Source organism: Anthonomus grandis, chromosome 7 (genome assembly GCF_022605725.1).
Source record: "Anthonomus grandis grandis chromosome 7, icAntGran1.3, whole genome shotgun sequence".
Classification (NCBI taxonomy): Eukaryota; Metazoa; Arthropoda; class Insecta; order Coleoptera; family Curculionidae; genus Anthonomus; species Anthonomus grandis.
This window is the reverse complement of record NC_065552.1, coordinates 27,169,148-27,186,961: the sequence shown is the minus strand read 5'-3', so window position 1 is coordinate 27,186,961 and position 17,814 is coordinate 27,169,148. Positions and strand designations below refer to the sequence as shown.

The 17,814-nt window shown below is 31.5% G+C and overlaps 2 protein-coding genes across 2 annotated transcripts in view; one reads left to right on the top strand and one right to left on the bottom strand.

The window, feature by feature from the left end:
* Positions 1–12,706, top strand: part of LOC126738435 (low-density lipoprotein receptor-related protein 6) — a 40,242-nt gene extending 27,536 nt beyond the window's left edge. Inside the window, exons 19-24 of the mRNA XM_050443773.1 lie at positions 1,301–1,539; positions 1,601–1,757; positions 2,997–3,180; positions 6,340–6,616; positions 6,728–6,965; positions 9,563–12,706. Coding sequence (XP_050299730.1) covers positions 1,301–1,539; positions 1,601–1,757; positions 2,997–3,180; positions 6,340–6,616; positions 6,728–6,965; positions 9,563–9,809 — 1,342 coding nt within the window. The 3' untranslated portion in view covers positions 9,810–12,706. The remainder of the gene's footprint in view (positions 1–1,300; positions 1,540–1,600; positions 1,758–2,996; positions 3,181–6,339; positions 6,617–6,727; positions 6,966–9,562) is intronic.
* Positions 12,707–14,340: 1,634 nt separating this feature from the next.
* On the bottom strand, positions 14,341–17,304 carry LOC126738414 (transcription initiation factor TFIID subunit 7). Its single transcript, XM_050443740.1, has 6 exons — positions 17,083–17,304; positions 16,748–17,024; positions 16,525–16,688; positions 14,933–15,178; positions 14,715–14,877; positions 14,341–14,657 (listed from the first exon to the last, which is right to left on the bottom strand). Exons 1-6 carry the CDS (start codon positions 17,155–17,157, stop codon positions 14,449–14,451), a joined length of 1,134 nt encoding a protein of 377 aa, XP_050299697.1. The 5' UTR covers positions 17,158–17,304; the 3' UTR covers positions 14,341–14,448.
* Positions 17,305–17,814: the final 510 nt, after the last annotated feature.

The following is a 17,814-nucleotide window of genomic DNA, read 5'->3' as shown; positions in this document are numbered from 1 at the left end:
ATATTCTTAAGATCCCTTGCTTATAGAGCTGAAGTTAATATTTTTCATAATTATTACATCGACTACAATACCCTCAGTAAGCAGTTTAATGCCCCTGATCTTGAAATCAGACGCCATCACTCTGATGCTTTAACAAATACACCGTGTCCCAGAAAATGTGGAAAATCTTGATTTCAGGAAGAAAATAAAAAGATAATATGGAACTTTCCTGTAAAAAACAATCCTATAGACCCTTCCTACGAAGATACGGCCTCCTAAAGACGCCGCTGGAAATCGGTTTTCTTGAATAATTTTTGAAGTATAATTTAATAAAAATTTTACGTGATCAACACTACTAAGGACCTCTTAAAACAGCGTCCTTAAAACATATTTACCTTGTTTATTTTATCCGGGGGGCGGACTAGGTCGTACATTATAATGCTTACATTTTTAACACCCTGTAAGATAAAGACTCTGAAATAATAAATATGAATTGTTTAAACCTTAAAACTAAAGAAAAGGTAGTCTTGTGCATTATCGATAAAATACCGTTTTGGAAAAAAAATAATAAGGAATCACTGTTTTAATTTAATTAAAAAGAACCATGATATGTTTTTTTTGTTACAGAAGTTGTTCAAAGTTGTATTCAAACAACGACAAAACTGGATTTTTAAAAACCTTTTCAATATCTATTATCGAATCATGATATTTTGATTATAAAGAATAAATAGAAGAAATTAGAAAAATAATCATGGTTAGAGTCAAGAGAAGGAAGGTTAGCAAAACGAGAATATTAGAAATTAGATTCATAACACAAGGTCAAAAAAATTCTTTAAATTATAAATTGAAGTGCTATGAATTAATTGTAAAATAAAGTTATGCATGAACTTTAAAAATGTTAAATTTGTGTCAAGTAATTATGGAAAAATAATTTTCCTTTAAATTGGTGGAAAAGAGATAGAAAACAAGTGACTGCGTCAAAAAATAAACATTCATGCCTACAAAATGACTACAAATCAATTTTTTTTTGCTCAAAAAGCAACGAAATTATAGTATTCCCGTTATCCTGGACCACCCAGTATTTCCTCCAGAACCCTCTTAAATATTTAGTACTTATGTTACGTTATTTTTTATAGGTATGTAGATGACACTACTATAATATTGAAGAACTTATTTATTATGTTCGCATTCTATGTGCCGTACAAACAATCGCTATTTGTAGAAAACGTAATCATGATTTTAATTAAATGACTTTTGTTGTTTTTTAAACTAAAATCTAGCTAAAGAAAACTATTTATTAATAATGTAATTTTTCCTTTAGGCATGTAGTGGTAAATGAAAGCAACAACAAAATAACCCATTTAACCGTTCACGACGGTTGGCTCTACTGGATCGATCGGGATTTAAACGAATTGCAAAGGTTGGAATTAACAACCGGGAAATCCAGATCTACTTTGGGCATTCAAGCCGCGCATATTGTCGATTTAATTTCCGTTCAGGATCACGGAAATCATTCTTGTGCCGATCAGAAAAGGTGTTCGCACTTTTGTATATTGAATGGTACGAATTTTTGTCAATTGTCAAAATCTTATATGAGTTAGAAAAACTTTATTTTTAAAAGGCACCCTACCACAGTGCGCTTGCCCCTTCAACAAAATGCTCCAAGAAGACAAACGATCTTGTCAAACAATTCCGAATTGTGGTCCAGAGAGGTTTTCTTGTATGGTGGCCTCTTCGGACACTAAAAATTGTATTCCTATATCATGGAGGTGTGACAGGTAAGTAGTTTTAACTAAAATTAATAATTCGCAGAGACATTTGTTATAATTAAAATAAACATGAAGCATGAAGTCTAGGTCTCCAGAAAAATTATAATAAACATAACTCAATTCATTAAATACACTTAATTATACCTAAGTGACTTAATACTTTAGTGTGTGTGTGCCTTAAATTATCAGAATCTAAACTATCGTACTTAGTAAAACAATATATGAGAGTTTTCGACTGCAAGTCCAAGGGAAATAAAAATCTTATATTATTAAATAAACAACAAACATTCACAAGTCCACTAAACAACGTCAAACCAACATGTGATTCTACACCTCTAATGAACATAAATCAGAACTTGAAAACATGAATATACATATTAGTTTTATACTTAAGTTAAGATGAAAGATTATATGTAATTGTACTAACTATTAAAGTTTATTTGTTAATAAATTAACTATTTATTAACAGCTATCATATTTATATACTAACATTGGCAAACTATATTCTAAAAAAAGAAGGTATAATTTTACGGTGGGATCAGAAAGAGCTTCATAGATCTTACTTGCTCTTAACCATTGAGATTCAAATGCTTCTATTTTAAAATACAACTTTAGAGCTTGAAACAACTCTTACAACCACATAATTTAATGAGAACCACCTTGTTTGAGAAGGTCGTTAGAGCTTGTGTGACTGAATAGTAACACATGATCGGAATTCTTGTTGCCTTTTATAACTATATCGCAAAAATGGAAAAAAAAATAGAAGTTTCTCTACAGAATTTGGTACTCTTTCACACCCATATCACGCACGTAAAGCAAGTTGAATTTTTATCAGGAACACATTACCATTGCCAAGTTTTTAATCGCGGTTTTATCGGTAGGTCCATTTACCAAAACATAATTTTTAAATTTTTAGCTTTTCTACGAAAATTTCAAAACCACATGGTCGTTAAATTATTTATAATAACAGTATATTTTGTTCTCCCTTAGTTCTATTAAATGATCTGATTCCATTACTGAATTACGCTCTTAATAAATCTAGCAATTCGTATTTCTTTTTAGTGGAAAGAACATCAAAGTCACAATTTCATTCATCAGAATCTGTATTAAAAATGATGTACTAAGTTTCTTTTTGTTTTTAAAGGTCCTAGACAATAGAGAAGCAATAACTTAATTACTTTAGCTCTAATTACGTTAAACGAACATTTTCTAACGTTAGAGCGTTATTTAATATTAGTTTTCTTTTAGACAAAAAGATTGTTCTGATGGTAGCGATGAATTGGATTGTCCCACCTGCCAACCCAATCAATTTCGTTGCCAAAATGGTCAATGTATCGATAAAAGTGCCGTTTGTAACAATTTGCCGAATTGCGCAGATGAATCTGATGAAAAAAACTGTTGCGAGGATGGGTTCCGATGTCCGCAAACCGATGTAAGTTTTAATATTAACACAAAGTTCTAATATTGTTTATAGTCTCAATATATTACGCAATTTAAACAACTTTACCAAAAAAGTAACTTTCTAACTTTAAATATTTGTGCATACATTGTCAATGAAACTTTTATGTTTAATATTAAAAGATACTAAAAGTAAGGCAACATCCATAAATAAATTTTTGTTTTATTCTGAAATAATTTAATATGAAAATGACTAAAAAAAGCTACAAAGCCAGCTGCAAACCCGGTCCCAGAACTTTGGCAATTTGGCCAGTAAAATACGATAATAGAGTCAATCAAATTGAGAATGGGGAAGAAAGTGGCAGACTCTATAAGTTGGTTAGCCCAGGGCTTGGTTTTTGGTTTTTGGATCTACTGTACATACATGGTCTTAAGTATGCTGGTTTAAAAGCAAATTATTCTATGTTTACAGGTAGTGTGTACAACCTAAAGTAAAAACTACTACAAATTAAAGGCTGTCATAAATATTTTACGAGAAATAAATAAAGCTTTTATTGCATATTCCAATACCGTAAATAGTATGGAAAACGTCAGAGAAGAGAAAAAAATATATTTATATAAAATGCTTTAAATACAAATATTAAAGATAAGTGATCAGGCCAAATCCATTATTAAGAATTCCTCTAAGTAATATGAGGCCGAAGCTATTAGAAACTCTCAAATATTACTTTTAAACATAGAAAAATGTATCTTCTTTATATGAATAGGTAATTAATTGAACAGTTTTACATCCATATAACGAGGATTCTTTTCAAACGGTGCTATATTATGATCAAGCATTTGTAAATTGGTATTAAATCTTGTATTATATTCGTGAATGTCTCCCATGGCGGCAAAATCGTTCAAATTTTCTTAACATAAATCAATATTTCTAGTATATAGAGAGCGGGAAGAGTGAGAATATTATATTTTTAAATAGGTTTTGGTAAGATTGCCCAATACTCACACCAGCAGTATTTCTCGGGGCTTTCTTTTGCGAAACACTCTAGTCATATTAGAATTAGATGCTCCACAAAAAATAAACCCATATTTTAAGCGCGATACAAAGTGAGCAAAGTAATACGACAAAACACTATTTTGATTAGAAAGGTTTCTAAGACGAAAAATAGCAAAACAAACTGATTGAGAGCAGAATACAAGTTATCTATGTGACAGTTCCAGTTTAAAGCAGAGTCAATGTGAAATCCTAACAGTTTAGCTTCTGTTACTTGAGCGATAGTTTTTCCTTGATTTTGAGTTCTAACTAAGAAACTTTCACTTATTTGCGTTTCTTTTATATGTTCGTGGTGTAAAATTAAAAATTCCGCTTCAAGCTGTCAGTCCGGTTTTCGTAAACAGTTCAGTACAACTCTTTGTCTTGTAAAGCTTATTAATGATATAAGACATAATGAATATAAGAAACTAATCACTTGCCTGTGTCTCCTAGACTTTAGTAAAGCATTTGATACACCTAATCATAAGATGTTATTTGAAAAATTGCACTATTTTGGTTTTTCAGTTTTTTTTTAAATCCTATTTTTCTGATAGATTCCTAATTAAAAATCATCACTCAATTTTAAGTACCACAAGGCTCTATTCTAGGACCTTTATTATTTTCCTTGTATGTAGCTGATATGGAAAAAAATTGACTTATACGAAACTTCAGCAGTATGCTGATGATTTACAGATGTATACGCCGTTTTGTCCCAATTGCTTTCCCGAACACAATTTAATATTGATCTGGATAACATTTCTGAATAAGCTGAAAATCACAATCTAAAACTGAATGCTAATAAATCATGTGCTCTTTTTATAGGATCCAATAAAATTCAACTCGAAGTAGCAAGAAATACTCTAAAAATCCAAAATACAAATATACCAGTAGTGGATAAAGCCAGAATTTAGGATTAGTTGTTGATAGCAGCTTAAGCTTCTTAGCCCATATAAATAAAAAAAAATTGAGCATTGCTTATATGAGTCTAAGGGATCTGCATAATCTAAAGCGTCATATTCCAGCCAAAACTAAATACTTATGTAAAACATGAAAACTTTCTTTGTTTGACTATTGCGATGTAGTTTTATAATAATGCAATTTCTAATTCTATCCAAAAACTGCAAAACTCCTGTATAAGGTTTTCTTATGGAATCTCATACAGAAGTCGCATAACTTCTTTTCTTAATCTTCACTCTTATCTAAATATGGAAAATAGGCGAAAATATTATTTATATTGTTTCATTTATCGCATAATCAAAACTGGGCAATCACCATACCTAAAAGAGCTATTTAATATTCGTGAACAATCCCACAATACTAGATATTTTAATCGCTATATAGTAGACCAACGCCGTATAGCCGTATATCAGAGATCTTTCAACTTATGACCATAATGGTTGCATTTTAAAAGTAGGAGAATGATCTATTAAATCAAAGGCCTTACTCAAGTCCATAAAAAGGCCAATACACTTTCTGTTAGAATCTAGGTTTTTATAAAGTTGTTCCAACAATTGCATTGCCGCAGAGCCAGTGCCTTTAGCCTTAGTAAAACCGTGCTGACAATCCGTAAGAACCTCACACGAACGTAAAAAATAATTTATTTGATCAGAAACAGCTCTCTAAATAATCTTTGAGACTGAACTTAGTAGAGAAATAGGGCGATATTTATCAAACAATATGCTATCGCCTTTTTTAAGCAAGGGAGTGACTCGTGCTGTATTAAAAAGTCCGACTCAAGAGACATATTTATCAAATAAATCAGTGGTTCGGTTAAATTAAATGAAAACATGTTAATAAATGCCTTGGTAAGAACAAAGAAATGCCAGAACTTTCCACTGTATACAAGCCTAAATTCAATAACTAAAAGTATTACAAATATTGGAAATTGCAAGGAAATGTGTTAAAAAGTAAAACAAATGTTTATTTATAGAATAAATGAGTTATGTTTCTTAAAGTAACTTGATATAATATGTAATAAAAAATTATAAGCTCATAAAATTAATGTTATTACTGTAAAACTAAGTACCTTGGGTTAAAAATTAAAATTGTTATAGGTGCTAATGCCAGTTTATTGGAAACTGTTTAAGCATCATTATCAAAGTTATTTAAAAAAAAATAAACATGCTATTGAGCTTATTACATTTAAAATTTTATACTCAGGTTTGTCTTCCCGCCTCAGCTAAATGTGATAGTATAGAACATTGCCCGGACGGCTCCGACGAGCGCGATTGCAAATCCGCAGTGTCTACTACGACGATTTGCTTCTTTGCGGTTATCTCCATTTTATTAATCTTGGTCGGATTGATTATGATCTTCCACTTTAAAGATCGCTGCAGTCCTGTAAAAGGCCACATTTCTACAGAGCCCCCTGAAGACAGTTTGAGTCCGTTGGATCCCAATGGACAAAATAAGAACCATAAAATCAGAAAAGGGGCCGGTAAGTTCATTTTTCAGTTCAATAAGCTTTAATTGGGATACTTTTTGATAAAACAGCACCTTCGCTAATATTTAGGGACTTTTTGAACACAGTGTACACTTAAACTTTTAGGTATCCCGGATGTGGTGCGAATGTCCATGCTTAACGAGGGTTACCCTTCTACATACGACCGTCGTCATGTGACTGGTGCGTCGAGCAGTTCAAATACGAATGGCAGCAGTAGCGGAGTGGGTTATCCGAGGGAGACGCTGAATCCCCCTCCTAGTCCGGCTACTAGCGCCACCACGACGGCAGCTAGTACTAGGGCCAGTAGTCCGGGCACTAGGTATAAGCCCTATAGGCACTATAGGTAAGAATAAAAACCGTTAACTTTCTTTGAGATTAGTCTAAATTTTAAAACCAAATAATGGTAGGAGAGTGGACTTGTTATACGGGCTATCAATTTAAAAATATACCATTTTTCTTTAGAATTTTTAGATCGTTTTCAAATATTTCAATTACCAAATTTAGAGGAAACCTTCTTTGATCTTTGATTCTTGAATATAAAAAATGCCTCACCAGGTGTTGTGAATGATGATTCACTGCCAGTAATTGGATCTAGACAAATTCAAAAATGCAAACTTTTGCCTCAATTCATTAGTCTTTTATTAGTACTGCATCTGATATTAACATTGCAATTAATAAGTTTTATGACATCTTGTATCTGGCTCTTAACTCTTATCTACCTTTAAAAACGAATGGCAGGATTCCTTTATGGTTTTCTGTGGAACTAAAAAAAATAGTCATTCATATAATAATTGCTTACAAAGAGTTTAGGTAAACTAAAAGTTAAGGTGACTATGTTACTTTTTAAGTGAGCAGTGTAACAAGGAATACATCAGATTTAAATATCAAGGTAATATCCTTATTAACTTCAAGTTATTTTGGAAGCATGTTAGTAATGTTAGAAATGGTAATGTCATTCCTAAACACAATACTTTAGTGTTAAAACAAATGAAAAGGAAAGTAATAGAGCTGAATCCAGTGCTACAATCTTTCTAGTGTTTACTTGGATATATCATATTGAATTCCTAATTATTATTAATGAGCGATTTAATGTAAACTCAATTAATATCTTTAAGTAGATGGGTTCAGTGCAATACTTAATTTAAAATGCAACTTGGTCCTGATGGTGTATCAGCATTGCTACTTAATTTGTGCGTTTAAAGTGTTTAATTTGTTTAAGCTAGCATTGAAAATGGGATGTTTTTCCTACTTTCGACAGAGACCATATATGATAACTCAAATCAAGGTCCGATGCAAGCTTTGCTGCATTTATTGACGAATCTTCTTTTAATTTGTCGCACTATAATTTGTTTATTAGGAACGGTTAGTTTAGTTGGTCGAAGAAAATTTGTAACATTTCCCGTTTTTTTAAATTTCTGCTCCACATATTGTACTGTGCTATGCGTTTTTTTAACGAGTTTGGCAATTTCGCGAAGACAAAATTTTTCCTCTTGAAACAATTCTACAATAAGGTTTTTAAGATCAACACTTGAATAAAAGAAAATTGCACATAAAATTTTGTCAAACGACATTATTTATTTAGTTGTACGAATACTTTTTGCTTACTATTTGTAGCATATTGATAATATTTCGGCCATAAATAAAATACATATGTTCTGGGAGTTGAATTAAATATTATCTAAGGTAAAATGAAATGAAAATCCTCCAGTCTCCCTCCACTTATTTATTAAACATTTAGTTAGCTTAAAATTCCCTACATGTTTCGGACACAGTGGTGTCCATCATCAGGGGGTACTAAAAGGAAATAGTTACGAACAAAAGACAGACACAGAAGAAAATTAATATAATGTATACTTACAAAGGTTTAAAATTGGTAACAGGCACACGCCCCAGGGTTTGATTACATATCAAAAACCCTCTATTTATTACTATTGATTTTAATTTTTTATTTTTATTTGTTTACATTCTGTTGTCTAATTTTGCAAGACATGTTTATACTAGCAACCATAGTTTTAATCCAGCTACTGACTTAAAGCTTTTACATTTCTGCCGGAAAAGCAACAAACTTGATCTGTTCGAAATACTTCAAATAAATAAAGCTACACAAAACAACCACCATTACTGTGTTAATGATGAAGTACATCATTCTTGTACTCACTTTTTCAACTCACTGTGTCTTAACTCTTTATAGTCTCTTAATACATCGTTCTTACTTTTTATAATTTCTTTTATATAGTACTTATCCGTTGCTTTTCTTCTCCACAGCGTACGAATCATTTATATATTCATGTTAACCGCGCCATCTAATATGTTCTCTATGAAAGTTCTGCTTTCCTCTTGCTTTTACCAAAAAAAAAAAAAAATGTAGTATGTGTAGTAGTAACACACCATCAGGTACCATGGCACTTTTAGAACTTCTCCCATAAATGTCACCTACAGTGCTTGTCAACAACAGAATGTAAACAAATAAAAATAAAAAATTAAAATCAATAGTAATAAATAGAGGGTTTTTGATATGTAATCAAACCCCGGGGCGTGTGCCTGTTATCAATTTTAAACCTTTGTAAGTGTACCTTATATTAATTTCTTTCTGTGTCTGTTTGTCTTTTGTTCGTAACTATTTCCTTTTAGTACCCCCTGATGATTGACACCACTGTGTCCGAAACATGTAGGAAATTTTAAGCTAACTATATGTTTAATAAGTAAGTGGAGGATTTTCATTTTACCTTAACCTACAACTCCACTGCAAGTATGGACTATTTGTTCACTATTAAATATTATCTAGTTATGATTTGCACTTATGAATAAATATTTTTCTAGTGTGTGATTAATTTTATTCTCTTATAGTTTTTGATATTTAAGCCGAATTTACTAACATTTCAAGCGTAAGAATACTTATTGGATCAACTGTAAATACGAAAACATTTTATTGAATTTTAGGTCAATAAACCAACCTCCGCCGCCCACCCCCAACTCCACGGATGTGTGCGACGAGAGTGACTACAACTATCCCCTAAACCGAGGCAGGTACGAAGGGGAACCGTTTCCTCCGCCACCCACTCCCCGTTCCCATTACAATCAGGAAAGTTGTCCCCCGAGTCCCAGTTCGAGGAGCTCGACGTACTTTAGTCCGTTGCCTCCACCACCGAGCCCGGTGGCAAGTCCCAGGCACGATTCGGATTCCTGAAAGAATCTGCTCGAACCACTTTCTGTAGGTGGTGATGGAAACTGTCTTCCCTTGGTAATTATCTGGAGAGTTTTCCTATCGAGGGGCCTCAAGCCAAGTTACCGTAACTTAGTGCTTCTTTAACATCCAACTGTACATATTTTTTTCTTTTAAGCTATTTATATACAGAATTTATGTATCGGGTGTCTCACTAAAAATGACCCTCAGCATTTTCGGCTTGGTATTAGCTGTATGCGGAGAAACAAAATTGTTACCAAAGAGAACTTCAATTTGTTTATTCGCCATAGAAGTTGCACCCTCTAGAGGCGGTTGTACGAACTTGAAAATTATTTGCAGCAATTTCTCATGGCCTCTTTGATGATGAATGTTCGTTTCCGCACGCTATACCACCAATCCTTTCTGAGAACCATTCTTAGTGGGACACCTGGCTTATATGGTTTCCCAAACAGGATGATATTTAGTATCTATAATAAGAATTTACACATTGAAATGCAATTTCTTTTTTAATATTAATGAATGTAGGTTTAATGTTAGCTACGTTTATGCCGCAATTTTGGGTAGTAAGGTATATAAAGTGGCATTCAAATTTATTTATTAATGTATATGTTACTGTGAAAGAAATATGAACTTAAATCTTTAACGATACCTTTTGTTATATTTAGTCGTCTAAATAGACGGAGCCTAGCTCGTTTATTATAGGGGGTGGAAAAAACTTTAAATATAAAAGTTGTGGAGGTTACCTTGAATCGCGAGGAAATGTTCTAATATATAATACAGGTGTATCGCAAACTTATTCAAAAAACAAAGTTTGTATTTTTTAAATGGAACACCTTGTATATTTGCATATTAAATGAAAAACCTTTTGCTTCTGATTTCAAAAAAATATAATATGTTAATATTTGGTTTAATATGGAAATAAACTCAGGATGTTTGTTCTTCATTTAAGTAGTTTATACTTTTTTGGATTCTTTCTCATAAATCCTCCAAATTTTGACTTTTTTCATTTTTTAGATACCCCCATTGGAGACTTTGGGGTTTTCTAACGGAGTCAGATCCGGGCTATTTGGTGGTCAGTTAATTAAATCATGAGTTCCAAACGAATATTTAAAAAAATTCTTAGTGGCATAAAGTTATAAGGAGGTGCGTTATCTTGAAGCCATAGAATATTGGTATATTTTCTAAGCGAAATTTATTCCAACAAACCTTCAATTTCGCTTTCAAAAACTGGAGGTATCTATTTTTAATCAGGATCCTTGAAATCCTTGAAATATAGGTTCAATTATTCGGTTTCTAAGGATACCATACCATTCATTTAATGACATCCTGCAATAGCTTTTTATTTCGACATACGCGTGAGGATTTTCTGGTGATCACAAATGAGTATTTCTTCGATTCCACATCTCTGCTGTGATAAACACGGCTTTGTCGCTCCACAATATCTTATTAAATATATCGTTATCTCTGTTTTTCATATCATTACGATAAGCTAGTCTTTTAATTTCATGGTTATCTGTTAATTTTTGTACTGACATCATTTTGTAAGGCTGATATCCATATTTAACGGTTGTTAAATTAAGGGTTTTCTAAAAATATTAGAGCAGAAATTATAAATCTGAAAAGGTTCTTAAATATAAATTGACTTTTGAATTGTCGTTCTTCGTCTATGTAATAAAAAGTGGACCTAGCAGGAACTCTCATTTCTAGATGAATGATATTCAGCTTGCGCTTGAGGAACATTATTATGGTCTTAGTAAAATAGCCTAATAATTTAAATCTTTTCTTCTTCCCATAGTATAACCCATATTTAAAATATAGAAAAAAAATTAACAGTGATAGCCCAACAAATAACTTTATTTCCCTCATTATTAACGACGAACATCATAGTAACGGAGATTTGGTTAAATATTTTTTTTGCTAAAATTTAAATATTTGGAGAATTGCTAAATCAAGCATTAATATATTATATATTTTTGATTATCAAAAGAAGGTCTTTCATTTAATATATAAAAACAAGGTGTTCCGTTTAAAAAATAAAACTTTGTATTTTTTATTAACTTACCCTGTGTAGTGCGATTTAAGGTAAACGCTTTAATTTTTATATTTAAAGTTTTTCCCACTATCGATAATAACCAACTAAATATAAGGAACAATCCTGTACGTGCGCCCAAAACAATATCATAATTTACATTTCGTCGATGTGTCGCCCTATATCCTTAAATTCGTTGCTAACTTAACACTTATTATCCAGTAAAAATCGATCTAATTTTTACAAATGAGTTGTAAAAACATTAAAAACCTTTAAAAAAATTAAGTTTGGGAGACCCTCAACCTCGCGGGTACATTTGGTGAAAATCTTCAAAACGTTAACCGCTCTACCCACAATATGCTGTATTTTGACTTACTCAACCGAATTTGGCAGCATCGACGTTTCGTTTACCTCATTAGCCATTAAGTCAATTTAATTTAAATTAGGTTAAGCGTAAGGCATCTCAAATTAGTGCAATTTATTAATAAAAATTTTGTTTTCGTCTTCGTAAAGTTCATAAGTAAGACGTTTAACTCGGGGCTTTACCATGCTGCTTTCGCACACCAATATTTTTCTCGTTAAGACGAAAATAATAAAATGGCACAAAATAAGACAATATTTTGAAAATAACCTGTTTAGGTCCCGAATAAAAATGTCATTTTTTTTTTAATAATTAATGTGATACCTTTATTAGATCTAGACTTTTAGTTATTGATAGAAAAAGAGTCGCAAGCTTTAAATATATTCACCATTTAATGTGCCTATTATATTATTATGAACTTGTATATAATGATGACTTTTTTACTGTATAGACTGTTTTTACTCAAATTAGGTTTAGTAATCGGTAATAAAATATATAAATATTTTTATATTTTGTTGTTTTTGTTTAAATTTATAGTTCCAATTAGGAAAGTATTTACCAACATCCTATTCAATATCTAAATATTTTTTAAAGTCCATGTTTGGTTTTATTATGTCTGTATTTATAGTTCTGTTAGATAATATTTTACCAAATTCAAAAATTTGTAACCACAATACTAAAAAGATCAACAGGGGGTCTCAATTTTTTTCAGTTTTCTATGAATGCCTAGAAGATCAATATTTTTTTTGAATCCCTATGCATCTGGTCTATTGGCCGTTTTTAGCTTATCGTTGATTTTTGGGATACACTGTATATTATAAGGAGGTCTCTTTGAGAAAAATGAACTACTTTTTTGAATAGACTATATTAATTTCGTTAACAGTTTTTTCATTAATATTTTACTTTCTACTTTGCTATGCTACGTTCTTAAGGAAGGTAACCAAAAGGGAAAGGTCAGGGCTATTGCCTGGATAAGTAGTGGTTTTATTGCTAGCTCTCCATTCATTATAGCGTTAAAATACTCAAGGGATGGCATGTGGAGGAGCTCCGTTTTGGTTTCAAATTAAATTTCAATATTTCTCCAGGAGCAATTCTTCTAAAAGGTTTTAATTTAACTTTGAAGAAAAGTATGATTGCGTGGATTAGTTAGAGGTTTATTTTCTTAAGTTATTCTCCACAAATGAACTATACAAATGAATAATTTATCCAAAAAGAGGCGGGAAAAATGTAGTATTTTATAATTTATATTATATTATTTATATTATAATTTATCCCTATTTTTATAGGCTTAAGAAAATTCGAAGCAGATTTCTGTGGCTTTTTTTCTTTAAATACCACTATATATTAAAGTGTTACAACTACGTAATCAAGAATATAATTAAATCCTACTTGATTCGGATTCCACCTTATAAAGTCTTGCAATATCAAAATGCAGAGGGGATTGGCCTTTGGGAAGCATAGAGGGGCACTATGTAATCGACCAACGCTGCTTATCTTTGTTAAATATCTGGTTTATATTAAAAAAAATTAATATCTTTTTAAACATTTTCAAATTGTAATTTATTTAAATAGAAACTAGAAACCATTTCGAAAGAAATACAACATAAAAATGTAGATATTTATTCAGAAGCAGAATTAAGGGCAATCAGCCTCCATGTCAAATACAGGTTAGTAAAAGACTGTTTAGTGCCATGTCCAATTAACTCAGAGCTAATTTTTAAATTAACTAACAGACAGATTAGTCAGGAAAGATTCAAGTCACAAAAAAATAATAGGTTCCGAGTCAATCCGCGATGATTTAGGTCCAAAAAAATGAATCATGACACAATTCCACAGCTGGAGGTTTCACACGGTCTGCATAAAAATCAATTCAAACTAAACAAAAACACCTGATAATTTTAAAAATTATAGACAATAACAGGCTTTGCAGGCTCTATCAGGAAGTGGAAGGAATCTGAACACGTATGGTGTCACAGTAAAGCATTATGCAAGTTTAGGATAGGTCTAATCAAAAAGACCCGTCTAGATAAAAAGTTCTAACACTGTCCGAAGGTGCTGCAATAAATATCTACATATTGCAATACCACAGGACTTTTGTCTATAAAGCCTCTGATCTAATCTACCTAAAATTGAAAAAACGTAAATATGGCTTAAATCATCATATATTTACGCATAAAACAAAAATAATATAAAGAAAAATAAAAAGAAATGAGTATAACATTATAAATAAAAAGTGTTCGAAAAACATGCTTTTAATCAATTTGTTTCATCAGCTCTTGCAGCTCATAAATATCATGTTCCTTTTCAAGCTGCTCCTGAAGCAGCCTCTCGACATTGGCTTGGAATCGCTGCCTTAAAGCCAAATTTTCGATGTTTTCGATTTTCATCTCTTGCTCAATCCTTCTTGTTTTAATGTCGTTTAATTCTATGGTCAGTTCCTGCAGTTTTGCCTCAATAGTTTCTACAACAATAAATAGTTACAAATAAATCCCCATTTCACTCATTTTTTTTATATTACCTTTATTCAAATTATTTTCAGAAAAGGTCATATTCTGCTCACTAAATGTAAGAGTATTGGATGATGATTGCCCATAATAATCCACGTCTTGAATCATTGAAGATGATGCATCAAACATTTCGCTTGTAAACTCTGTTATTAATTTCTGGTCGGCTGAGTGGTTCTATTTGAAAGAAACAACTCAATAAATCAAAAATTTGTTGAAATGATATGCTTACCAAAACTGAATTTGAATCAGTCAAATGACTGTCATCCGCGGAATTCTGGCTGTTTTCATCAATCACGTCCATAACATTTAAATGAGCATCTTCATCTTCAGAGTCACTAACAGCTCCACCAAAAATGTCATCTTCGGCCACCTTAGGCTGCGATTCTGGATCTACAGTTTCTTTTTTGATCACTACAGTCCCTTTATTTACTTTGTTGTCATCATCCTCGTTTATAACTTCCCATTTAACACTTACCTGAAAAACAATAAGAATTATTGGAGTATAATTCTTATTATATATAATAGACGGATTCTACTCATTGTCAAGGGTAGGCAATTTTTTTTTTAAATTTTATTAATTAGGAATTTAATATATGTATATACAATTCAATTTCGTCTGAATTTTATCTGTTTGTGTCACTTATGATATATGTATGAACAATTTTTAAACATCGTTAATGCTAGTTTTTAAGTGAATCTTTGCATAATTTACTATTATTTCCTATAATTTGATTATTTCACTTGTCTGTAAATACTATGTATTCTTGAGATTAATAAAGCAATTATTATTATTAATATGATACTCTTGTAATCCAAGTCAACCCTTATTTACTGTTATATTAATGTTTAAAAGTTGTTTAATTGTACTTTGAATTTTACTTAAAATTTCAGTTAATATTTAGTATAGTTTTTTTCTGATACTATTGATTAGTTATTTGCATATTATCATATTTGGTATAACTGAATCCCTTTTACTTTGGAAGTCTTATCTGACCGATAAAATAGTAAATCTTGATTTTCTTGGATTAAACTTAAATGCAGTTAGCCACTTTGATGCTTTGTATGGCAGATGAAGAAAGTAAGAAAATGTCTCATAAAAGTAAAAAAATACAAATTTCTAGAAGAACTAATACATATTTTTAAGCTATAAAATTAAAAATAAGTAAAACTGCAGTCAAGTTCGAGGTTAAAGGAAGCAAATTAAAAAATTATAGAACAGAACAAAAGGTATTTAAAAAAATTAAAGTGATGTTAGAGCACAGGTCAAAATACATTGTTAAAAAAATCATCAAGGCTATAATATGCTTAGTTAATAAAAGTGATTTTTACTTGCTTTTGAACATCTTAATACCTAATGTTTGTCTAATCTAATAGAGAAACACAATTGTAAATTTTTAAGGTACATGAGCAAGTTTCTGGTAAAAGAGGTTGTAGTGGTATTGTTGATGTGGTTGGGGAAAATCATCTACCTGACAAGTTATATGGCCAGTATCAGAGGAAGGTTAATAAATAGTGCTTTCCTGGTGTACATTAAATCAAATGTCATTCAACTTTTTTTATTGTCATTAAATGTGGGCCTGAGTAGAATTGGAAGTTCTGGAATGAAGAATAGAGGTGGCTCAATTACAAAAGGAGGTGGGATGTCCAAAAAAGGAACAATTTAACTTCTCCTCAGCCATTTTAAGCAGTAAGTAAGTTAAGTAGTTTCTTTTTAAAAATAATAATAGCCAGAATAATTTTTGAAACAAATCACATAACAGTTGTATATTTTGTGGTAAAAGCTTTTTATTGAACAAGAAAATAGATATTTGTACTACTCACAGCATCATTATCAATCCTTAACAGCCTTTTGACCTCCTTTTCAATCTCAGGAGCTTCAACATACTTCTTCTTTAAGGTCTTCCTAAACCTTCTCCGTCTAACATTTTTTGTTGGTGGAGTGATTCCATGGGGCCACAAATACTTCTTATCTACCTTATTCGGATCTACAAGAGTAATATTATGCTTTATATGGCTTTGCCAGCCTTAAATTATTTTCTACCACCTTTCTTCTTTTTCTGTGGACTCTCTTCATCAGTAGTTTGGTCATCCTCTTCTTTACACAACAACATTTGACAAATGTCGGCAGTTTTATAAAAACTTTTGTTGTCTATGGTCTTTAGGGATTCAATTATGGTAGGTAAATCGACAAGTTTGCTGGGTAACAGCCAGTGGTCAAGACGAACTTCACCATGCCTCTGATCAGCATCAATTTTAATTGAAAACCGGTCTTTAAGATTTTCGCTATTGCGTAAGGCTTCTCTAAGAATTTTAGCTGGTTCCTAAGGATAGGAAAACTTAAGTTACAGTCTGGACAATGAATGGTGTGTTGTTACTTACCAAAGGCAAACGTAAAATAAATTGAGACTCCAACTCCGCAGGTGTGTCATCACTTTCTTTACTTTTTGAAAACATTTTTTAGCTCTTCGTGTGATTAAATTATAAGAAAACGGGTTTTTTGGTAGATTTTATTAATAAAGGATGTAAATAAAAATAGGTATAATAATCATAATAAACCATTAAATGTCCGTGTCACTGTCAAATTTTTTAGGTTATATTTACTTAAAGCGAGAAGGTATAAAAAGGAGTTGAAGTTTTGACGCGTCAAATTTGAAAACATTGAATTGTGGGGGCGCTGATGGCACTAAGCAGGTTAAGGTCACTTTAAACGTCGACAACAAACTTATAAGAAATTGAATGCCTCTATTTCGTGTTGATCTTCATAATTGTGACAATCTAACTTTATTTTGACCACATTAGGAAAAAAAATCTCTTATTGACAGTGTATTTAAGCAAAACTTTTTCAAGTTGATAATAAATTATATTGTCAAAAGTCTGGTCTTGCAGAAACATATCTTATTTTGGAAACCTGTCTCAGCAAGTTGCCAAAAGTATGTCGAGAGATTCCAATGAATGGTTGCGTATCTATTTTAGGACCTCGAATAGTTTGTCTAAATCTCTGGTCAACACCAAAGACAACATTCCCGTCACACACAGATCTGGTGTTTACAGACTAAAATTTTCTCACCCTGATTGCAATGTGTGATGCATCGAACAAAACGGAAGGAGAAT

Bases quoted from the DNA above. Each gene is read 5' to 3' on its own strand.
- LOC126738414 (XM_050443740.1), bottom strand. From the start codon at position 17,157: ATGTTTTCAAAAAGTAAAGAAAGTGATGACACACCTGCGGAGTTGGAG. The intron at 16,689-16,747 runs GTGGTAGAAAAT...TTACTCTTGTAG, and splicing joins TCCACAGAAAAAGAAGAAAG to ATCCGAATAAGGTAGATAAG. The intron at 15,179-16,524 runs GTGAGTAGTACA...ATTGTTTTTCAG, and splicing joins TAAGGATTGATAATGATGCT to GTAAGTGTTAAATGGGAAGT.